Source organism: Microtus ochrogaster, chromosome 19 (assembly GCF_000317375.1).
Source record: "Microtus ochrogaster isolate Prairie Vole_2 chromosome 19, MicOch1.0, whole genome shotgun sequence".
Lineage (NCBI taxonomy): Eukaryota > Metazoa > Chordata > Mammalia > Rodentia > Cricetidae > Microtus > Microtus ochrogaster.
Genome location: NC_022021.1, coordinates 43,321,327 through 43,345,439, shown reverse-complemented (window position 1 = coordinate 43,345,439; position 24,113 = coordinate 43,321,327). Strand labels below are relative to the sequence as shown.

General features: G+C 46.6%; 1 protein-coding gene across 2 annotated transcripts in view; it reads left to right on the top strand.

Annotated features, from left to right (window-relative positions):
- The window catches only part of Trio (trio Rho guanine nucleotide exchange factor), a 287,626-nt gene that overhangs the window by 98,343 nt on the left and 165,170 nt on the right, over positions 1–24,113 (top strand). For both annotated transcript variants that reach the window (XM_026783734.1, XM_005356663.3), the window contains exons 2-7: positions 4,651–4,725; positions 10,268–10,382; positions 16,038–16,230; positions 18,287–18,799; positions 19,961–20,083; positions 22,758–22,949. In XM_026783734.1, the coding sequence (XP_026639535.1) occupies positions 4,651–4,725; positions 10,268–10,382; positions 16,038–16,230; positions 18,287–18,799; positions 19,961–20,083; positions 22,758–22,949 (1,211 nt within the window). The remainder of the gene's footprint in view (positions 1–4,650; positions 4,726–10,267; positions 10,383–16,037; positions 16,231–18,286; positions 18,800–19,960; positions 20,084–22,757; positions 22,950–24,113) is intronic.

Sequence of the window (24,113 nt, the reverse complement as noted above, 5' to 3'; positions counted from 1 at the left end):
TGCTTGTTAGTCTTGTTTATGGAACAACCTGTGCTTCCCTCAGATTTGCTTCAGTCTTTCCGACAGGCAGCTTTCCAGTTTGATATGTGTGACATGGGGCAGCTTACAGGCTAGTGAGACCTGTGGGGTGGCTGGGACGCAGTCTGTGGACGCCATGGCAGACAATTCAGAACGAGACACGGATGCAACTCCATCAGAAGCTCTGTCTGTGGAGGAGTAATTGGGGCTTTAAATACCACGTTTTACTAAAAGAAAAACATCATTTATGTAGGTGAATGATTATGTAAAATTTAAAATGACTACAATCTGCTAGAGGTCCTGAATGGATTACTAAGAGACCCTGTTTTAGTTTAAAAGCTGACTTATTCTTTAACTCACTGGCTTAGTTTTAGCTTAGATCTGTGCCCAGACCTACACGGAAATTGCTCCTGGGATAACGAGCCGCAGGAGCTCTCCCGTATCCTGGAGATACATCCCTGGTGCTCGCGCTCCTGAGGGTGAACAAGATGGATGACTGTTGTTCTGTTTTTGTTGGTTGGTGTTGAAAACCGAAGGCCACAGCAGTGACCGAGCGAGCAAGCGCTCGCAGTGACTCGCTAAGGTCTGTCTGAGTGCCACACTCACCACAGGGTCAGAGGACCCGAAGTGGGCAGCTGACCTGACCACTGGGCTGTGAGGTTGCTGATGTTCCAGCCCACCGCTGCATCTGGAAGATTTCCCATTGCTAGATGATAACTGTGGAACTTTCCCTCCCAGGGTGAAGAGGGTAATTTTCCCTCTTACAATTGCAATCATGCTATGATTGAAGGCTAAATACACAGAGCTGATCTCTTAGGAACTGAAAATAGAAAGTCGTGTGGGACATTGGGAGAGAGCCAGGAGGGAGATTGTCTGTTCACTGGTTTGTTCCTTTCTGTCCAGCACCCAGAGGTTTTGAACACTTTGCACCTCATTCTGTCCAAAGCAAGTTGACTGCATGAGGAAGACAGGGAACACCCATTTGCCAGACGGTATATTTGTCCCGTGAAGAAACAGGAGAGGCTCGGAAGCACAGGCTTTATCCCAGGTTGACATGCTCCTGGCCAGACAGCATTGTAAATACGTAACAGAATCCACTTGGACAGATACTGTAGTATTTAACTTCAGGAGGAGCTGTCTTAAAATAAATATATTAAAATATTTAAATAGTCACATTTAGAGGAGGGCGGGGAGAGAATGAATTTTTGAAGCAAGAGAGAAGTTCTCCGAGCCCTGCTTACACAATAATTCCTGTTGATCATCAAGTCCTGATTGCAGGCACTATCGTGATCATTCTGAGTATACACATTGTAGGCTTGATTCAAACACTTGTTGCTTGTCATTCAGCCCTCATCTGAGAAGCATTACTGTCCCTAGACGAGCGTGTCATTAAATTCTACACTGGCTCCTCTGTCGTCCTCGTCCTGTGCTCTTTATTGTAGGTTTTAAGTAACTTAAAAATGGACACAACACGAATGGCCTGATCTGACCACTGACCTTCCCTTCCTCCTATCCACCTTTCTCTCCACCGTCTTCTCAGTTTCCCGGATTGCTCCGTGTGGTCCTCTTGTCCCCACCAGCAGACCCTCTTGGTCAGAGGAGTAAAACGTTGATTCCTCCTGGCCTCTGTCACAGAGATGTGGTGTGAGATTTCAGAAGGACATCTTCAAACGGTGTTTGCTGCTGATACTCTCCCTGTGACCCCAGGAAGATGTAGTGCTTCCAGGTGAAGGTCATCGAACCCAGCAGTGAAACCCTTCTAACTCACGAGTCAAAGGGTTTTAGGAATTGGGCCTTTCCATGGTGTGGGCTAGAACCTGTGAGGCGACAAAGAAGCCATCCAGTTTTAATTTTTGAAGAAAACTTGTTTTTAAGCAGCTGTACACTGTTTTCATAAACAGCTCTCCAGGGCATGGACAGGAACCTGCCTTTCTGATCGGAGGAGCTGGTTTATTTTTTTTTCCTTTTCTGCTTTTTATTGAGTTACATGATCTAGTTGACAAAGTTTGAGAACTTATCCATGCTTCGTGAGTCTTATACTTAGTGGGTGGGGTTTTAAAACCTGGACATGAAATTTTGGATAATGCTCGGTGACCCCCATCCGATCAGTCATGCTCTCGGATTCTTTGTGTGGTTACCTTTGTTTCTTCCCTGTATCCCTTTACTGTGGAACAACCAACCAGATGTCACAATAAGATCAGTAAGTCAGTGTCTGGACACGTGGATACATACCAGTGAAAATGTAACACTTTACAGTTTGTCTGACCTGCTTGCCTTCCCTCTCAAGAAGAGTTCTGTTTAATTGGATGGGGAAATTGGGGGGCTGATAAGACTCAACAACTGTGGCTCCCAGAAACTGAAGATGAGAAATTGAGGTTTTCTCGGAAGCTTGCTTTCTGCATACCGAGCTCGAATCAGTGCTGTTTTCTCCCTGCATGGGGCCTGAAGTGTACAGCACCTCTAGTCTGTGCTGGCCACTCCGTCCTGGCTGTCAATAAACAGATGTCGTTCAGAAGGTCATCAGTCGCCATCAGGAAAGCTTTGGAATTATGGCCCAAGTCACACAGCCCTTTCCTGATGAATCCTCAGCATTGGGTGGAGGGCAATCTTCTGTTGGGGGTTTCATGATTGACAGGTGAAGCTCAGATTCTAGGTTCTAGAGTGTAGAGCCGAGGACAGCAGGTGGTCGCGCTGGCTTCTGTGAGGGTTTTGTCACATGGATGGGTCTGGGTGTACATTGGCTTGTAAGAACGGTGGAAGGTGGGCATCCTCTTCCCTGAGTAGTAGAGAGGGATTTCTCTTTCTCAGATGCCTTTAGATTTGATCTATAGATGTGCTTCTCATTCTCACGGGGCCCCTGCTGGCTATAAAACATCGCATAACCTTGTTCAGCTTCTGTGTGGACTTTCTCTTGGGGGACTGTCATCAGACTGACACTTTCCGTTCTTGCCACACTGCCGTCTTCACCCACCAATGGAATCAAGTCTTCGTAGTGAGTCAGTGGCAGCCAGAGTTGAGACTAGATTGAATTCACTCAAGGTTGAAATTGCAGAACTCTGGCTCGGGTGTTTCGCCCTCTAGAAATGAGCACTGTTTCTCTGTCTGGTGACTTGGAGAGCAAAGTGGCCTGGTGACCTGGAGACCTGAGCTCTGGGACAAGTTTATCAATACCTGAGGGTCATGCCAGAAAGTTCTCTCTCAGAGCCTTGGTCTTTGCCGCTTGCCTCTGCCTCCTCAGTGCTGGCATTGAAGACATGTACCACCATCACTGCCTGTCTCAAATGTTGGATTTCTCAGAACTTGCCCTTCATGTGCAAGGCTCGGGAAAAAGCTAGAAGCCTGGGCCACTCAGGTTAATACTTAGAGTCCTCTTTCCCCCCGATTTTTTTCACCCTCTTTCAACTATTGCAGTGCAGCCCAGAGTATAACCTAGTCCTTGCTGTAACAGCTCCGCAGGCTTACACTGGGCTCTGTCCTCACTAACAGGCAGAGTAAAGAAAGGCGAACTCCACACCATTCCCTTTTTCTAAGTACACACTGCAGTGCCTTGAGAGAGAATTAACGGGTAGCCCAGGGTGGCCTTGACCTAGGGGTCTTCCTGGATTAAGGGTGTGTGACAGCATGCCTGGTGAGAGCCCGTGTGTAAATAGATGTGTCAGGGCTGGGTCAGTGTGACAACACTGGAACAGAAACCCATTCATTTAATACTTTCTGCGTCTTAGACTGCACCTTTCACCAGATGTGTGACCAAGATAACATTTTGGATCCTTTTCTTGTACTGTTTGGCAAAGCCAGAACAATGGGAATGGGAAACTCTTATTTTTCCCCGGAGTATCTGCTAGTGATGGCGGTTGCAGTGTTAGTTGTAATGGGCATCCAGCCTTAGACAGAGTCCAAGACAGTATCCTAAGGGCTGACCGTGAGTGAGAGAACTATTTATCCTGCATTATTAGGTGAGCAGGCTGGGCGTGTTTGGATCGCAGTTCATTCTACTTAGATGTTCCTGGCTGCATTCTGATTTTTTCATAAAAATGGTGCATGGTTTTCTAAGATTTTTAGGGAGTAGAGAGGAGTTAGTTTTTAGTGAATGACCTTTTGGCACATCAGAAGTTGGAGTTCCTTCGCAGGCCACAATCCACAAGCGCAGAAGGAGCAAGCTAGGAGGGAGCATTTGCCAGTGTGGGTTACTCCCTCTCTCTGCCAAGCAAGGATTGTTACTAACCTGGCTTGGAAAACCAAGAGAAGGAAGCTTCGCGCTCCCCCTAGAGGCTTTACTGTGCTACTACAAGAAGACTTTACAAGAAACTGCTAATGCGACAGTTTTCTTTGGCAGTTACCTAAATTGTACAAGGTTAGAATGAAGATTTGGCCAGTGATTGGGACTGACTGCATTTTGTGTCATCTGGGAACAAATTGTTACTGCTAGCGCAGCTGAGGGTCTTTTGGGATACCATCTCTAGTCATGCATAAAGACATTAAAATAGGAGAAAATGCTGGGGTCACAGTCTCCTGTGTTCACACACGGTCATATTCTTTAATTGGTTTACTGGTAAGGATGAACGTCAAGTTGCTGGCACTGGGTACAGTGTTGGTCAGGCTGCCTGCTGACTGTTTTCTCTCTGTGTCTTTCAGGGTTTCGGAAAAATGACGAAATGAAAGCTATGGATGTTTTGCCAATTCTGAAGGAAAAAGTCGCCTATCTCTCAGGTAAAACTGACTTTCTAGCCTGCTTTGACTGCTTAGAGTTGACTGAAGCAGCTCACTTGACACAGCATAAAAAAGCATTCGCATTTCATGGACTTTTAAAACTTGTATTTTAGGAAATTAACGCCCCAGGCATTTCTGACGCAGTGTGTACATCGTAAGCCAGCGAACACTGCTGATCAAACTCTGTCCTGCTTGTCACTCTGCAAACACTTGGCTGCTTTGCCTGAGCGGCTAAGTGGAACAGCTGCTTGTTGGAGCTAAACGCCTTAGTGTCAGCAGTTGGGAGTGTGACCGTGTAGACACACTCAGGAGCTTTTAACCTCTGTGTCTTGTCCCGTATGGGTTTTCATTCCCTCATCTGGGAGGAAAGGCTCCTGTCCCCAGATCTTCTCCTTCAGGGATACCCGTTCCTGGCGTTGTTAGAAGCCACATCTTCAGCTGGTTGTAAAGTCCTGGCAGTTTCTCCCGGCTGATGGCTCCCTGTAAGAAGGCAATCACCTTCCTGTGCAGTGTGGAATTTGACAGCCCAGACCCCTTGCCCATGTCCCGTCTCCTCTGCACAAGGATGGCCATGCTTCTGGACTTTGTGCTTTCTCACTGGGTGTAGTAATAAGAGCGGCGGGGCTGAGTCCCCAGCACCCCGGCCGCCTGCCCAGCTAGCTTATGCCCGAAATAACAACACACAAACTGTATTCATTTAAACACTGCTTGGCTCTTTAGCTCTAGCCCTTTTCTCGGCTAACTCTCGCACCTGGACTAGCCCATTTCTAATCATCTGTATGTAGCACCCCAAGGTGCGCTTACCGGGAAGATTCTAGCCTACGTCCATCCTGGGTCGGAGCTTCATCGCGTGTGCCTCAGAGAGCAGAGCTCTCACCTCTGCCCGCAAGAGGGGAGCATCTTGTCTCTCTGAGGCGTCTGCCCCCAGAGGAGAGCTGTCGAGTCTCTGACCTCACTTCCTCTTCCTCCCAGCGTCTGCTCCTCCCACCTATGTTCTAACCTATCAGGTCAAGCAGCTTCTTTATTTAATCAACCAATGACCTTCCTCCATCAACTGGGATCTGTGTGCAGGTTTATAGGACTGTAACAGTGGCTGTGAGTGAGGCTCCCTGTGCTTCTGGATGCTGTGCCCTCCTCAGTACCTTTCCACTGTCTAAACCATGCTGTGCCAGTCTGATGTCACCTTTGCTGGGCTCTCGGGTTAATCCACAGCACTGGAACCACTTTGTTCTGGGTGTCCTAAGGGCGTGTGGTTCTGTATGTATTTAAGATGAGGCTTCCATAGCGTTTTTTGCTAGTCTTGTGTTTGTTTGTTCTGTTGATTGTGGAGAAGTTAATCTAATATATAATGAATTTGCATTGTTAGTAAAGAGTGCAATAGTACACAGAAAAAGGAGGATTTGAGTTTGTTGGAAATACTTGGATGGATGCATGCATGGATGGATGGACTGACGGACTAACTTACGGATTGCAATGGATAGATGGTAGGTAAGTAGGTAGGTAGGTAGGTAGGTAGGTAGGTAGGTAGGTGATAGACTAACTCTCATGGATTAAAACCACTGAATTTTGAAAGTAGTGTTTATTAATCTTTTCAAGACGAGTCATTCCCAATACTTTGTATAATGGCGGGTACCAGTTTTTAAACTACTGATTTTGTACTTAAAGTTGGAGTAACTGAAAGATTATACTTCTGAATCCAAGAGGCATCATGAAAAAGTTCCGCAGGTCCATCTGTCTGGAACGCAAGCCTGGGTCTGAGGAGAAAGCCTACTGCCCATCTGCGCCTGGGCATCAAGACTCCAGGCCCACTACTCTGCTGTTCCTGGAAGTGCAGGAGGTGGGCGCGTACAGACAGGTGGATGGAGGTGACTGCTGGATTTTATTTGCTTTCATTCCTTCATTAGGCAGTTAATTCAGAGTTTATTACTATTGCATTTTTATTTATGGCCAAACCTAAACCTTTTTGCCTTTTACTTAATCAAAAAATAAATTCACCGGTTTCTCATAAGTCTTTAGTGAAAGTTTGACTCTTCAGGGTTAGAGCTTTGGAGAGAGATGGTTTGCAGTGACCAGATGAGGATAGAACATTTTAAATTATTAAGACCAGCAGAGCTTCAACCAGACATGCAAGCAAAGCATAGTTAAGAGGTGTTACCACACTCCCAGTGTTTCCCAGCTTCTGCCCGAATTAGCTGGGTCACATGAGCTCACGTGACAGTTTTTAGGCTATTGTTATCTTGTGTATGAGAGGAAAAGGGAGAAATTGTAAAAATAAATTGATTACATATATAGTATTTTTAGGACACGTTACAAAGAACAAATGGATTCTCAAAAATAATTTTTACTTCTAACTTCATTTATCTTTTTTTTAAACTGTGGTATAATTTTGCATACTATTACAGTTTTTTTTGAAAGTAGATCTTAGTGTAGCCATGGGTTGTGCAGCCATTACTGTGGTCTGCAGGCCGTGCGGCCGTCTTTGTCGTCTGCGGGCCGTGTGGTCATTGCTAGTGTCTCCTTCTAGAGCATTTTTATCATTCCTCAAAGAACTCCTTTTCTCTTTTTTCCCGTACTCCCTTTCCTCTGCCCAAGAAATCACTCATCTACTTAGTTCTGTGACTTCAGTTTATAACATATGAGGGATTTTTGTGGTACCTTTGCAAAAGCGCCCCATAAATCGGTGTTATGTGATGGACCTTGTAATCCAGTAGGCAGGATGGGCTGATCCCTAGAATTACAAAAACGGTAATAACAAAAAGAGAAGTGTTCTTAATTATACTGACTTGTCTAGGCCCAATCCTGATACCGTAATGGTGTGTACTTAAGTTGGAGTAATTGAAAGATTATACTTCTGATTTTAAGAGACACCATGAGGAAGTTGCACAAGGCCATTCCTCTTGAACTGAGTGTAGGTCTGAGAAAAAAGCCCCTGCCCATCTGCCCCTGGGCACCGAGACCTCTGTTGAAGCAATCTGCTTTTCCTGGAAGTGCCAAGAGGTGGATGCATGGCCGTGCACAGAGAGATTGCAAGTTTGAGGATAGCCTGAGCTGGGAATGGAGCAGCCTTTATTAGTTAACTCAAGTTAAAGCTAGACATTAATAAAGGTGGGCCAAGTTTTCATGACTGATTCTGAGATACTGAGACACGCTTGTTGGTTGACATTTCTAAAAGCCTGTTAGAATGTCTCGAACTTGAACTTGACCTTTAATCCCAGCACTTGGGAGGCAGAGGCAGGCAGATCTCTGTGAGTTCGAGACCAGCCTGGTCTACAAGAGCTCCAAAGCCACAGAGAAACCCTGTCTCGAAAAACCAACAACAACAAAAAAAGATGAGTTGCTACTAATCAATGGCCTGTCCCTCTTCATTCATAAATGCTTCTGTATGACCCAGGAAGTCAGTGCTGTGTCACTTTCTGCCTCTTGTGTCTTATACTACAGCTTAAACACGCGTGTGAAGGACTGTCCTTGTTTGTGGCAGTGCCCTGCAGTCCTTTTGTCTTGATTTTATTTCTGGGAAGTTCTGCCACCTCAGGCAGAGACAGAAAACTTGCCAGGCTCATTGTGAAGATAACATGAGAAAGGGCATGTGAGGCCCATGGAGCCACACTATGGTCCCATGACTTATGCTGTCTGTGGTTCAGTGTTGCTCCCGTTGAGTTTGTTATAAATAACTTGGGTGACTGAACAGTGCATATGGATCAGTTTAAGTGTTTAGTCTCTGTCAAGTCTCACTACTGATTAGAATGAACTCACAGTCATTATAGGACATAGTGAAAGCCACATTAATGTCACCTCTGATTTTTATTTTTGTTTTTGATGCTCAGACAATAAATAGTAAGAGTTTCTCTCAGTGGCTTAAAGTTTGAGATCTGAAGAGAAATCATCAGGGTTGTAGAACTCAATGAAGGATGCACTTGGGAATGCTGAGTTTTCTTTCTATGCTATTCTGCCCTTGCTGGAAATAAGAAAGTAAAGGTTATGATTTTGCCTCAGTGTCCAGCCAGGCTAAGCTGACTCCAGGAGAAACCTCCTTCCTCTGTCACGGTCAAATGCTCTGGTTGTCCTCTTGTTCTTGATGTAACTTTTCTATGACCCTCGAGCTAATCGGGTTTTACTTTACAGTTCTCCTACTCACCTGTGATTATTTGTATGTTCTTTTTTTAAATTTTTTTCATACAATGTATTTTGGTTATGTTTTTCTCCTACCCTCAATTTCTCCCAGATCCTCTCTACCTCCCTCCCCGCCCAACTTCGTTTTTCCTCTCCCTCTCTTTCAAAACAAAACAAGATTTCCAATAAAACACCCATAAAAACAAAAATAAAAATGAATAAGCAAAGACCAATGTTGCGAGAACCACGAAGGTGTGTATATATATATATGTATGTATGTATGTATGTATCAATATATTAAGGGGTGTGGGGAGAATAGACCCAAGGAACCGGACCAGCCACATGCTGCTTCAGGCCACCTGCTGGGGGCTTTACAACCCTAGAGAGCATGACCACCCTCCCTCCTTCCTTAGATGAGGTCTTGACCTCAGACAGGAAGCGAATTGGCTGAATGAATTCCCACACAGATCAATAAGACCCCCCCCCCCAACCCAGACAATGTAGAATGGAACAGAAAGTCCACAAAAATACAACGGTATTCAGTTTGTGTTGGCCAGATATCCCTGAGCATGAGGTCTACCCTGGGATGTGGTTGGTATACCCAGAGAGAGACTCCATTGAAAAAAATTCTAATTTTCAGTTGCCAAAGGGTGTCAGTTACAAACAGCTTCTTGGGGGTAGTACCCCATGTCTCTTCCCCTTGTGCTGGAACCCTGTCTGCTTGAACCTGTGTCGGTCTTCCGTGTGCCACTGCAGTCTCTCTTAGTTTATGTGTGCCTCAGACTGGTATGAAAGATGCCGTTTTCTTGGCGTCACCCACCACCTCTGGCTCTTACAACTCCTGCCCACTTTTCTGTGTAGGTTCCTGGTTCCCGAGGGGGGAAAGGTTTGAAAACATCCTGGCCACTGCCATGAGATGCCTCAGATCCCAGTTTGTATAAAACCAGTCATCGTTGTGACGTTAGAACAACATTCTTGTTTTCTCTTTAGGGCCAAGAGAGTAAGATTTTCCTTGGTAGAAAAAAGAATTTAGAATGCAAGAGATGGAAGGAAAGGGAGGGGTTAGGTGTAAGGGGGCTGGACAAAGAGGAGCAAGAGAGAAAAGGTTGTTTAGAGAAATACAGCGTTTGTATGAGAGTGCCCTAGTACCCATCTCTCCAAACTCACACGAAGTGTTTCTTCCTGTGTATTAGAATAAAAAGACAAGGTCATCTGTGACATCTTCCAGTTGCTCCTTAGAACCCAGGAGAGAGCACGAGGTGGACAAAGATGGCACCAGCGCTAGGATTTGTGAAGTCCTGTCTGACGCTGTGGGAGGTTTAGCTACTGTCTGACCGGACGGATGGGTGAAGCTGCTGGACTTGCAAGGGCATGCAGGAAGTTCTGTCTGATCCTGCCTCTCCTGAGTGTGTTCCCAATGTTTATTTTGTAGGTGGGAGAGATAAGCGTGGAGGTCCTGTCTTAACATTTCCAGCCCGCAGCAATCATGACAGAATACGGCAGGAGGATCTCAGGAGACTCATTTCTTATCTAGCCTGCATTCCTAGGTAAGTTCCGGGCAACTGTCTTATTGTCTACTGTACCTGCAGTTCCCAGTGTGGCCTGCTGTCTAGAAAAGAACTGAAGAGCAGGTCTAACTCCAAGGAGATCAAACATAAAATTAAAGTCATCATCTTTTTTTTTTTGTTTTTCGAGACCAATCTGATCCCTCATGTTCCTATCCTCCCATCCTCTCCTAGCCCCCCAACCCCCCACTCCATTTTTCCAGTTTACCCAGAAGATCCCAACCATTTCCCCTTCCCAGGGAATTCCTTGCATCACTCCTAGAAAACCTCTTTGTTACCTAGCCTCTCTAGAGCTACATCACCTTTATTTTTATTGCCATTTTCATAACTGCTATTGAATTATTCTAAACAGTCTAGAGCAGGAACCAGAGGCAGGCCTTTACTACTACAAGGCATTGAGTGTTGGTGGGTTTTAGATACTCATTTAGCTATGATTCTTAGATCTTACACAGCTGAGTTAGAAACCAGGTGGTCTTTTTTAGTGAGTCTAATACCAAGGAAGGTCCCATTGCCTGGATCATCAGAAACTTGTTCTCTGAGACAGCCTGCACATGTCTTCTTAGGCTAAGCCTCTGTGCACTACAGATTCTTTTGATGTGTACTGTGAGGTTTGTGAGTCATTAACTCTTACTAGCTAATCTGCTGGCCCGGTTTAGAAACACTTTAAATCTGAGACCTTGGCGATGAGGGAGGGTTTCAGTGTGGCTGTTAGCCAACACCATGGGCAAGCATAGTTCTGTTTCCCGGAGAGTCTGAGTGAGGAGCAGTGAGTTAGAAGAAACTGGCCCGCTTCTTCCCCAAGGGAATGGCAAGCTCAGTTTCTGCCCTGCCCTGGGGCTGTCTCACAGCTGACAATGGGTGGAAGAAATTCATTCCTATACTAAAATCTTTATTTCGTTGTTCTAGCTAGTTTTTGAAAAATAGGGTATATTTAGATACAATCTAAGGGGGTGGTCATGTCTGACACAGACAGCGGTATGTGTGGAAGACTGGATGTATGCCTCCTTATGAAGAAGGATAAATCCTTAGATATTTGCGTTCCTCAAGACACATGCTACAGGGGAGCAGGAATTGCATTTATGGTGGAGTGAGAAAGCATTTTCAAGGAGCCAAATTAGGGCGTGTAAAAGTAGTCGGACCTGGGATTGATGGTGACTTTAAGAGACCTATGCTACAACAGAGGAGTCAAAATGGTTGGTTTTCTCAGCTTGGCTGGATTTTGAATTGCCTAGGAGACACGTTTTGGGTGTATTTGTGAGAAAGTTTCAGAAGTTTAACTGAAGAAGCAAGACTCTCCCTGTATGAGGGAGGCACGATCCTGGGTACCTAGAGCAAACAAAGGGAACAGGAACCAGGAGAAGCCAGTGAGTAACCACGCCCATCTCTCTGGCTCTTTCTGAATACAGTGTGTTGACTGCCAACACAGGTAGAGCCACTCCTCTCTGCACACCTTTTCTGGGGTTGACTCCTTCCGACTGCGAGTCAGAACAAATCCTTCCTTCCATGCGTTGCTTTTCCAGGATTTGGTCACAACACAATGATAAAAGTAGCCAATATAGAAGCTTGGGACTGCAGCGGGGCCTCTGCTGTGGCTGCCTGACTGTGTGCTTCCTAGACTGTTGAGGCCAGTTTGTAGGAGAAATGCAGAGGGTCGCACAGCAGGTGGAAGAGCCCTAGAATTCCGGAAGCAGCACTCAATTGGACAATGGGCGGGGCTGCATGAGACCAGAATGCCAGATATAGAGACAATCATGAGGTTTGAGAATGGAATAAAGATTCTAGTATGAACTGGGGTAGAGAGGTCATTTGTGATACATTGTGGCAAAGAATCTGGCTTGTGTTCTGCCTGCATCCTGAAAACTTGAAGCTGAGCTCAAAGGAAACAGTGCTAAGATATTTGTCAGAGGAAATGTCTGGGCTGTTTCTGAGTCTACTCAGGTTTTTGCTGGGGAAGAAGAGCAGCAGGCAGTGAAAATGCGCAGCTAGCAGAGGAATATGTGTCGACACGTGTCGGGGTCAGGCAGGAACACGCATGGCACCTGGCAAAGAGACCAAAGAGAGCCCCACAGCACTCACTGTTCATCTCTCAGCTTCCCGACGGTCCACAGTGCAACCAGCCACTTTTCTCCTGCTGCCGTAACCGGGATGGGGAACAGCGAGAGAGCAGCGGTGTGAGAGTTGGAGCCACTTTTCAGCCCCAATCAGTTGATAGTATACAGGGTGTGTATTCGCCACTTTCTTATTGCTGCAACCAGATGCCCGGCAGGAAAGGAGTTTTTAATTGATTATCTATATTATGTGGTCTGTGTGGGGTGTGCAAGCCAGAGCAGGTGCTGAAGGTGGTGGCTTACTGGAGCTGAAGTTTAGGGGTAGTAAGTTGCTGAATGTGGGTGCTGGGAACTGAACCTGGGCCCACTGCATGAGCAGTAGGTGCTTGTAACCACTGAGCCATCTCTTCAGCCCCAGGGTTGATTTTTAACTCACGGCTTCAACTGGTGTCAGTCTGCCAGAGCAGAGCGTTTCACATCATGGGCACAGGAAGGGAGAGCAAGAGAGAGAGGACACGGGAAGGGGGCAGGGAAAGATACAGCAAGGATGTGTTTAGTAACCTACTTCTTGAGGTAATATCATCATGATGAACTCATCAAGGGAGAATCCATTCTTTAGGTCAGAATCCCATGATCTTTTCTGGAAAGACCATCAGATACTGCAGAAGGTATGCTCTACTGTCCGATCAGTTAAGTTGACAAGACTAGCCCTCATGGGGTATTTACGGGTTACTTGTAGCATTTCCAAGCATCATTGACATTTGGGTCATGCTGTAGTTTCTTTTCCCATCACTGATTAAACACCCTGAGCTAAAGCAACATGGGAAAGAAAGGACTTACTTGGCTTACATTTCTGGGTCTTAATCTATCATTGGGAGTTAGGACAGGAACTGGAGGCAGGAACCAAGGAGGAGTGCTGTTGCTGGCTTGCTCTCCCGAGGAATGCTCATTAAGCTTCCTTCTACAGCTCAGCTCACCCTCCCACAGAGTGCTGGGCCTTCCACATCAATCAAGACAGTTCCTCACAGATGTGCCTATGGACTGGTCTGAGCCGGGAAATCCTCAATTGAGACTCCTCAGATGACTCTAGGCTGTGTCACACAGACAGCTAAAGCTAATTAGGACAGGTGATAAGCAAGATCTCTGGGCCATCTGTTTCCTCTCATGGGCTTTAGCCACTGTGCTCTGTACCTGCAAACCAGGGCTCCTGAGTTTCACAGTAGACATTCCTGGGATATTTGTGTGGCACACCTTGTAGAATCACATGAGCGTCCTGTTGGACTTTGCATTTGTGAAACTTTAAAAACTAGTTACTGTGATGGCGTGAGCCAGTGCAGGGAAGAAAGTGAAGGGCCTGGAGGTATGGAGGGTGAAGGGCAGAGGGAGGAGGAGCCAAGCCTAGGCCTGAGAGAGTGAAGGCAGCTTTAGTTGACATTTTCTTTGCGTGGTAACAATACCTAGCAATGATAACCTTCTGGTCTTTCAGTTGAGAGTAGTCTTGGAAGATGGTTGCGTAAGGCTGAACTCTTAAAGGTGGGGTATTCATGTTAGGAGCAGACCACCCTCACAGCTCACTGAGATCCCACCAGGTCTCAGGCATGTTTCCTAGACTTGTAGGCTAGCCGTTATGTGGTTATAGTCTGGTGTTGGCATCTACCCATTGTGGACCGTTAGTCTATCTTGTAATGATAGACTATAGTGGTGTCTTAGCTCTGGAGTCATTTGGAAAGCAGCACTGAATTTTGATAAATATCTTTGGTATTATAACATAGCAAGAACACATACTTTTCTTCCTCTTTAAGAATTCTCTCTCTCTCTCTCTCTCTCTCTCTCTCTCTCTCTCTCTCTCTCTCTCTCTCTCATTTTCCTGGTTTTGTTTTCAGCCTATGCTGTCACAGAAATGCAGTATGTATTTGAGGATGGCCTTGAACTTATCTTCCTATCTCCACCTCCGAGGTGTTGGGAGTACAGACATGGACCCCCCCACATCTACTTTATGTAGTCTACAATTGAACCCAAATGTTTGATCCTGTTAGAGCGGACATCTTGCCCTCGAGATACATCCCTAGCCCTCCACATGTACCTCATGCAGACTTTCCATTTTCTCCAGTGTTGCTATTTCATGAAATAGCAATTTCCCCCACTTTCTTTCTGAGATGGGTCTTGCTGTTGCCTCTTCCAGTCTCTCGCTTGGCTCCCGTGCCCTCCTTCCTCAGCATCCTTGTGCTGGAGCTGCAGGCACTGGACACTGTCTGCTGCAGCTGACCCTTTTATTTACCTGCCAAGAGCCCAGAGAGGAAGAGCATAGTGCTCCTAACACGGTCTTGGTTTTGCCAGGAGCCAGCACTGTTACCCACTACCACGCTCATGCCATCTATGTGACCAGATGTGAAGAGGAATACAATCATAGTCCAGGCACAAACCTCAGTGTTTCTCACAGGGCTTGCCAAAATGGTGTCAAGAACCCCCTAGTGGGACAGGGCTGGAGGAAAGAGACCACAACCAGACTTTGGAAAGTTCCCAGCATTTTCACCCATGCCAGGTTGTTGGCTTTGCTTGTGGTCTTGGGAATTCTGAAGTAGCTGCTGTCCCAACCTGAGCCCTGCATGCCACATTGAGTTTGTACCCCTTAGTGCTCTCCATGGGCCTTTGTCTGTGGCAGTTATTAAACTAGTGTGTCTCACCAGTTAACAATACACCAAAGGCAAGTGAAATTAGTGGTTGCCATTTGACAGAATGCAACACCATAGCTATGAAGAATTAAAATCTTAAAAGCTTTGAAGGTGAACCCTGTGTGAATCTATCATTTTGTCTTGATTCCTTTATGGCCTCGTTCTGTTTTCTGACCCAGGGCGGGGAGGTCAGGCATTGCTGAGCTGCCCAGGTAAAAGAGCATTGCACTCTGGTTCTTGAGGTCAAGCATGTGGGGTACGTCACCAAGAAGCTTTCTCTCACATCCAAGCTGTAGAAGCTGCAGCTGATAGCGTTCTCTCTCTCTCTGTGTCTCTGTGTGTGTGTGTCTCCCCGTGTCCATATGACTCCACAGGAGCATACCTGTTGGGGGTATATGCATGTTGTGTGTAGTAGATGCACTTGTGTGTGTGGGCATGGTCTTGGAAGGTCAGAGGAGGGTATCGGATATCCTACTCGGATGTTTGTGGCCTTACCCTGAAGTGTCTCTGAGCCTGGAGCTAGACTGGCAGCCAGCAAGCCCCAGGATCCTTCTGTCTCCATCCTGCACAGTACTGGGATTATAGGAATGCATGGCTACATGCCCCCTCCCCATCTATTTTGTTTGTGTGTTATAACTGTGCACTGCCTCCCCTGTCCCCTGCAGTAGCCATGAAGGCCAGAAGAGGGTTTTAGATTCCCTGGGGCTGGAGTTAGAAACGACTGTGAACTACCAAGTGAGTGCTGGGAAAGGAACGTGGGTCCCTTAGAACAGTCAGTGCTCTCCATCTTAAAACACCCCAGTTTTTTCTAATGTGGGTACTGGGTATTTGAACTCTGGTTCTCATATTTTTGTAACAAGTGCTCTTACCAGCCTAGCCATCTAACTCCCCAACCCAACCTCTTTCTCTCTCTGTAGTGAAGAGGTCTGCAAGCGAGGTTTCACAGTGATTGTGGACATGCGCGGCTCCAAGTGGGACTCCATCAAGCCACTACTGAAGATCTTGCAGGAGTCTTTCCCTTGCTGCATCCACATCGCTCTGATAATCAAGCCTGACAACTTCTGGCAGAAACAGAGGACGAATTTTGGCAGTTCTAAATTCGAATTTGAGGTAACATTCTCTGGGTAGCCAGAGCCTAAACTTAAAGACGTGGTTAATGAGCTGGTGTATCCTCGCAATGGTGGACTGATGAGGGTCGAAAAGCCATTTAATTGAGCAAGGCCTACATGTCTTATATACATATAATAAGTAGAATTAATTATTGCATAAAGTAAAAGGCTTCGTTCCTCATCCCACAGTGGTGGCTTTTGACACAGGATCAGATTTCCGCTCTCTGGGGTTGGGGTATGGAGCTGCTGTTCCTTGGAAGAAGTCTGTTCCTGGCACCTCACCTGAACAGCTCCCCCTGTCAGCCCAGGGCTGTGTGGCTGAAGCTGTGTGGTGGCTGCTTTATCCTGGAGCTGAGGAAATGGCAGAGGGATTGAGTTTGTCTCGTCATTGATAGTGGGGAGAATTGCTGGCTACTTCACATGTTGAGTCTTTCCTTTGTAAAAGCGGAGGTAATCGTTCTAGGACTGTACAGTTCTGCCATCAGCTAGTGCTGGATGATGGCTGTCAGGTGGTTATAAAAAGTAAACCAAAGTCTGCTAATTTATTTTCCTTCCCACTGTGAGCCTCCACTCCTTAAGCCGCTGCAGTTCTGACAAGGCTTTTGATGTGGTCGGTTTAATATGGTTATAGGAGGAAAGTATTCCAGGCAGCTTGAAGCTTGGCTCGGGTTCTGTTCTGTAATAGGACTGGAATAGTTTCTTGTAATAAATTATAACCGTTCCCGGTGGAACGAAGAGCGTGCTGTTTCTGCCATCTCTGTCTGGATATTGGGTTTCAATGTACAAGAATCATGTTTTAAGGTAAATAATATTACATAGTAATGATGTATCAGTTGCTGCACTTTTCAGTGTCTGCTTTGTGTGCACGACTTGAATTTAAAATGTCTTTCTATAGTGCTGATTTTTCTATCTGGAATTGGAATTTGGTTTTAATTAAATTTGAAACTACTTTCAAGTGGTTTGAGTGAAATATATAGTACACTTTTATCCTTATTTATAATAAGTAGTCATTTTGGAAGTTAATTTATTGGGTCTTAGATATTTGCTTAATGGAAAATTTAAAGTGTGATGTATTTTAATTACATATGTTTAAGTAATAAGTGGTAGTTTGCACTCGTAGAAGAGTTTACTAATCTCATTTACTAGCCTCTTACTCTGGGCTCCAGAAGGTGCCTGCCCATCTTCTTCCTGACCTGGTTGTCTCTGGCTGCCTCTGTGGAGGTTACTGATGGTCCAGCAGATGATAGGTGTAAGTCTCCTGGACCTCTGCAGGCTAAAGGCAGCTTGGGCTTGAGCTGCTCTTTCAGCACAGCTGCCTGTGCTGTTTCCTATGCCCCTCCCCCCCAGCATGGAGATGTCAGTTCTAGGTTTCTGTAGGTGGTCTGGCTGGAGGTGATGGGTGGCTTGGTCAGACCATCCATCTCCTCCTTTGCTTTTGCATCTTATTCAACCCAAACTCATGTTTTTCTTGAGGCATCAGATCAGTATCCATCTGATGCATCAGGTGGGGTCGAGAGTCCTTGCTTAGACTGTAATAAACTCGGGTACCATTGGTGTTCGATTGGGATGTAGAGCAGGCTATATGCAGCATTCAGACTGCTCATGATTGTAGCAGGTTATCACAGCGAAGGAGGTATTCTCCTGCTCGGAGTGTAGCAGGCGATCACAGGGAAGATGGTATTCCCCAACTGGGTCTTTCCTCTGTGAAATCACTTTCACCAGCTCTGTTGTGAAGTCTGAGATATTAGTGAGCTTGAGGTTTTGTTCCTCTCCTCATTCTCCAGTGGAATCTAGTTGATTTGGGGCTTGTGAAATTCACAATTCTGTGCTGCTAGGCATTCCGACTGGTGGTGCTACTTTAATGGAGTTTTTCATCGTGCTGACGATGTGCCTCCCCTCCATGTTTGTTCTGGGAAGGCAGAGCCAGACATAGTCTGGGTTTTCCGTGAGCAGGTGACCTTTAACTGAAAACCCATGTGTGACCACTGTAAGTTACAGGATGATGTGACCATGTAAAATTGGTTCAGCTTCTCATACGTAATTTTTTTTCCCTTAAGACAAATATGGTCTCTTTAGAAGGCCTTACCAAAGTAGTTGATCCTTCCCAGCTAACTCCCGAGTTCGATGGCTGCCTGGAATACAACCATGAAGAATGGATTGAAATCAGAGTAGCTTTCGAGGACTACATTAGCAATGCAGCCCATATGCTGTCCCGGCTAGAGGAACTTCAGGATATTCTCGCAAAGAAGGAGTTGCCTCAGGACCTAGAGGGGGCTCGGAACATGATTGAGGAACACTCCCAGCTGAAGAAGAAGGTTATTAAGGCCCCCATAGAGGACCTGGATTTAGAAGGGCAGAAGCTGCTCCAGCGGATTCAGAGCAGCGAGAGTTTTCCAAAAAAGAACTCGGGCTCAGGCAATGCGGACCTGCAGAACCTTTTGCCCAAGGTATCCACCATGCTGGACCGTCTACACTCCACCCGGCAGCATCTGCATCAGATGTGGCACTTGCGGAAACTGAAGCTGGACCAGTGCTTCCAGCTGCGGCTGTTTGAACAGGATGCTGAGAAGGTAAAACCCGGGACGGGGTGCCAGCCTGACAGAGGGAAAGCCGCTGGGTCGCTGGGCTTCAAGGCAAAGACCTATAAGATAATGTGAGGAAACAGAGAAGGGAGGAAGTTAATATGTCTGTAGTTCCAGTGTTCATTCTGCAGCAAGGACCATTCGGAGGCCATTCTTAAACCTGGCCACCAGCCTTATTCACAGAGCCATTATAGAAAGTCCGAGCTAAAACTACCAGTGGTTTGATCAAGAGTATCTGAAAGGCAAGCAAGTACACAACACACTGTATGATTGTATTCATAAAAGCAGTGATTACATATAGATTTTCAGATAGCTGTCCTTCTTCCAACAAAGCCAGCAAACCTATTCAGACCTATACTGTGTCCTTTGTAGCAGAAGGTGAGTGATGCCGCTGAGAACAGGGTTCTAGGTAATGCGGGCAGTAACAGTCGATGTTCTCATGTCTCGTTCTTGTGTGCTAGAGACACCCACTGGTCACAGTGAATGCTCGTTCATTACCAGATCATGTGTGCTTTGCAATGTGAAAGAAAAGGACACTTGCAAACAGGAATGGTTTGCAAGCCGTGGACGTAGGTGAAGTAACCCTTAACCTTGTGGTTTTGTTTTCCATGGGCTGGTAAACATATACTTTAAAGTAAAAGAAAAACCCCACTAGGAAATTCTGGTACAGGATGCTGAAAGGGCTTTTAGACGGCTAACAGCCAGTATCACTGGCTTACGTGAGACCGAGTCTGAAAACTCTCAAATCTCTTGAAACGTTTGGTAATTTCATTGTTTGCATTTGCTCAGGTTTCTGTGTCTTGCATGAGAGAGTACTGTTTCCGCTGTTAGTAATCTCTGCTTAGATCCTAGCACAAAGACCCACTAGTCCTGGGGCCAGCCTTGTGTCTTCAAAGGCAAAGCAGTAGGAAGCATGGGTCACTTTCTAGACCAAGGGGCCTGGGCACAGAAGACAGGAGCTTCTGTTAGGTTGAGGGAGCCGGCTGAGTTCCGTCCCAGAGACAACACTTTAGGATCTGCTGCCTTAGGCGCTCTCGCTTGTTCTGGAAGCATAAACTCCTGGAAGCTCTGAGGCAAGCCTCTCCCACCCCCACCCTCCCAGCCCTTTCTTTTCTGCAGTGATTCTGAGTTGTCTTTTTCTTCCGGTAGATGTTTGACTGGATCACACACAACAAAGGCCTGTTTCTAAACAGCTACACGGAGATTGGGACCAGCCACCCGCACGCAATGGAGCTTCAGACGCAGCACAATCATTTTGCTATGAACTGTATGGTAAGCTGTTGTCAGAACCTGTGACCTTGGACAACCTGCTTGACCTCTTTGACCCTCAGTTGCTAATCTATGAAGTGGGTACATAGTCTTTCTTTGATACATTGTGTTATTTACTCTGTTATGTATAAAACGCTTTAGTGTGGCTTTCAATATGTAGTTAGTGCTCAAGAAACCATAATTAACAGCTTCGATGTTATCTAATTAAAGTAGGTAAGGAACTCCTGAAGGTAGGAGGGATGTCTCTTTTCTCCCTCCCTCCTTCCCACCTCACTTCCTTTCTTTAGATGTAAACATTTTTTTTCTTTTCTGCAGTATGTTTGTGTTGCCTTTCTCAATTAAGCTTCAGTTAGGATGTGATCACTTCGTACTGTGCTGGTGACAGCAGTTCGGGAGCTTCCTTGAGCTTTCCTTGCCCCTCATTCTGACCCCTCCACCAGTGATCAGCCATCATGCATGCCAGACGAGGCCACTAGCTTCCAGTCCTTACTACTGTCAGAGTTCTGAGGAACCTTAAAGAAGAAAGGACTACCTACAAGTACATAGGCAGGCTGTCTCTAAAGAACCCTGTGAGGGAATACCAGGAATAACGCTCATTCTACCATACCATACAAACTTCAGGATCAAGTCAAGGCATAGGTACTTGTAGTTGGGATGGCCCAGGACCACATGGCAGGGGCTCTGTAGGGCTGTGTGGCCACCAGGCTCCTGGTTGTACTGAAAATGATGGAGTCGTGGGGAATGGGAAGCACAAAGGCTGGTGTAGTCAGCTCAGGAAATGAAATTGACGAAGGACTGTGTAACTGGGTCTGCGGATGATCTCCATCCATGCTTCCCCAGGGGGACCGTTTTAGGGGACTGCTCTTCTCTTATTCTGAAGTTCTAACTGAGCGCCTGGCGTGCACTCTCCCGACACTGCGTGCAGTAGCCTTTTCTCCTAAGGATCAGAGAAAGCGGCACTAGCAAATCCAGCCACTTTAAGGGGTGTTGAGGGGCAGAAGGAGGAACATACATGGAAATGGAAGGTGTTGCACCTGCATCTCTCCCATGGTGACAGAGCACCCGAGTCCCACGGCCTAGAGCAGAGGAGATACGGGCTCGGTTTCCCCATGGTGACAGAGTACCCGAGTCCCACGGCCTAGAGCAGAGGAGATACGGGCTCGGTTTCCCCATGGTGACAGAGTACCCGAGTCCCACAGCCTAGAGCAGAGGAGATACGTGCCTCAATTTCAGAGCTTTCAGCCCATACTTGCTTGTCTGCTATTTCTGACACTGACAATTCTAAGACAGGAAGTGTGTGAGGATCAGCATTGTCTCATGGGAGCCAGGGTCCCAGCAGAGCCTTCAGAGGCATACCTGCTCCCTGTCGCTAGACCCATCTCCTAGGAGTACCATCAGCTGAGACAAAGCTTAGCACACGCTCAACATATGAGTCTTCGGGAGACATCCCAAGTCCCTAGCACATTGATTTTAATTTAAAGGAAGCTGGTTAAAGCATTAATGAACCCACACAAGCCAGGAAGTATATGTTCACCTGCCATACTGAAGTGAAGTGCCTTCTGCCTCTGCTGCTACTTTTGACTGCAAGGTCTGAGTCTCTAGGAAAGGAATATGGGATGGATTTGCCTGGCCTGTCCATCCCATATAAAAGCAGCTCCACCAGGTTCCAGTCAGGTGACAGTAGAAAGGATCAACAAAAGTGTGCAAGGAAAGACCAAAGGAGAGAATTGTGTAGGTTAGGGCTAGGACTCGGGACCTATGGCAGGGAAGAAGAGCTGGCCACGTGGGCTCACGGGGGTGGGAAGGCAGAGAAGGATGCAACAGAAGGGATTGGGCAGACTGCCGAAGAGTAAGCAGCAGGATCCAGGAACAGGGCAATGTCATAAAAGTAAAAACACGTGGATGACCTGGGATTTGTTGATTGTGGGCCTCCACTCCACATTTCCCCATCCTTGATTGAAACAGGAAATTGAAAGAGGAGTGGAAGCAGAAAGATACGCGCTGTGAAGTCTTGCTTTGCAAAAAGGAAAAAGCAAGTTTGTTTTGTTTTTAAAATCCTGTATACTCATGTTTTCTGTCAGCTGATAGACTCGGGTGGGATTTCAGCAGAGCAGAAGAACCTTCCTTCCTCAGTGCAGCATGGTTCCTGCTGTGCCTGACTTCACACTCCAGGGAGGAAGTGGAGCCCTTTGAGGAGGGTGTCTGTTGGCACAAATCATGGCTCAAGGTTTATCCAGAAAGGAGAGCTTCTTCACACAAGACAGCCTTTGGTTGCTGAGTACATCTTTTTCAATTCTGGGCTCTAGTTGGGTTCCTTCAGGTCTTTGTGATCCTTTGTCAGCGACCCTGCCCTCTGGATCCTGGGCAGGGTTAGAAGCCAAGAAATGAGCAATAATGGTATATTTGTGTGTACCCCTTGTGTGTTTGATTGTTCTGTGGCTAACAGTTATGCCTTTCGGTGAGTTGATTGATAATTTTACAGCTTTAAAAAAAGAATTTGGAATCCAACTCAGGGTTTATGGAAATCCAGAGAGTAAGACAATTGACGTAGGATGTCAGGTGATTGTGCTTCAGAACTAGGGAACTGTTAATTGGCTGTCCACAAAAGCTCCCTGGCTTAGGAAGGACTCTCCTATCTGCATCCTTCAGTGAACCTCTCCCTATGCCTCCTCTGCAGAACGTGTATGTAAATATAAACCGCATAATGTCTGTGGCCAACCGCTTGGTGGAGTCGGGCCACTACGCCTCTCAGCAGATTAAGCAGATTGCGAATCAGTTGGAGCAGGAGTGGAAGGCATTTGCGGCAGCCTTGGACGAGCGCAGCACCTTGTTGGACATGTCCTCCATCTTTCACCAGAAGGCTGAAAAGGTCAGTGTCTATAACCCCCAGCCCCCAGAGCAAGAGCCAGAGCATGCCTCCCTCTAGTCTTCTTGTGTAACTGAGTCTTGGTGGTCTTCAGACAAGATTTGCTGTGAGCGCTGCTGTTCTCAGCCTTGAGCTGCAATCCTTGCTGGCTTGTTTGGTGCCCCGCAAATTTAGGCACTTGCGCTTTGAACTCTACATTTGTTTTGTTTGCTCACGATTCATTTTGCATATGAGGTAGGGGGTCTTTGTATAGTTCAGGCTGGCCTGGGGCTTGCTGTGTCACAGAGCTTCACACTGGCCGGACCCCCCACTCCCATACCTCTTGTGCAGGTGTGTCCTCAGTGCCCGACTTCGCCTTTGTTTTTCAGGGTTTTGTTGTTGCTGTTGTTGTTTCCCCTTTCCTTTGTAAAATAACAAAACAAAACCCCACAAACTTGCTTGGGAGGATTGTTTCAGAGCATGAAAACAGTCACCTGTCTCTGCCCTGTGTGTGTCTCTTACCTGAAATACGTGGGAAATTGGTCAGGGGTCGGCGTTCGGCTAAAGAGTGTATGGTTGAACATTCTTACTTGTAAAATCCAAAATGCTCTGAAATCCTTGTTTGAGAAGGCGGTTTTGTAAAGCTCTGACGTTTCAGATTCCAGGTTTTCTCACTAGTGGTGTTTGATCTATAATAGCAAGCGGCAGCTGCTCTTCTTTCTCCCCATCTTCTCTCTACTCCTTCGCCGCCTCCTCCCCATCCTCATCACTCCTTCTATTCTCTGTATTATCTGCATGGGAATACTGCAAGCTGTAGACTGCCTCTAACTAGCTTGTGCGAGGGTGCTCTGGAGGTGCTGTGCATCTCTGCAGCGGGCTGGGCCTGCTGCAATGGCTCTAAGAGGTACACCTGGCTTCACACTTACTCTCTCAATTGGCAGTGTCTCTTCTTGGCAGAGGTGGCAGTGGGTGTTCTTGCCTTCCCATTCACTTCTTTGTCCAGGATTGGGAGGCTTACTGGTGCCCCGCTGCAAAGATGGGAAAGGATAGGTCCACCCTTTTGGCCTTCTGCAGCCATAGGAAAGCCGTGCCAGCAAGGGCTGTGTGGGAATGGCTTTTGGGCAGGCAGTTTGCACGTCTTGACTATGTGTTGTTAGATCCTGACCTCACCTTGGTTTCATGGGCTGA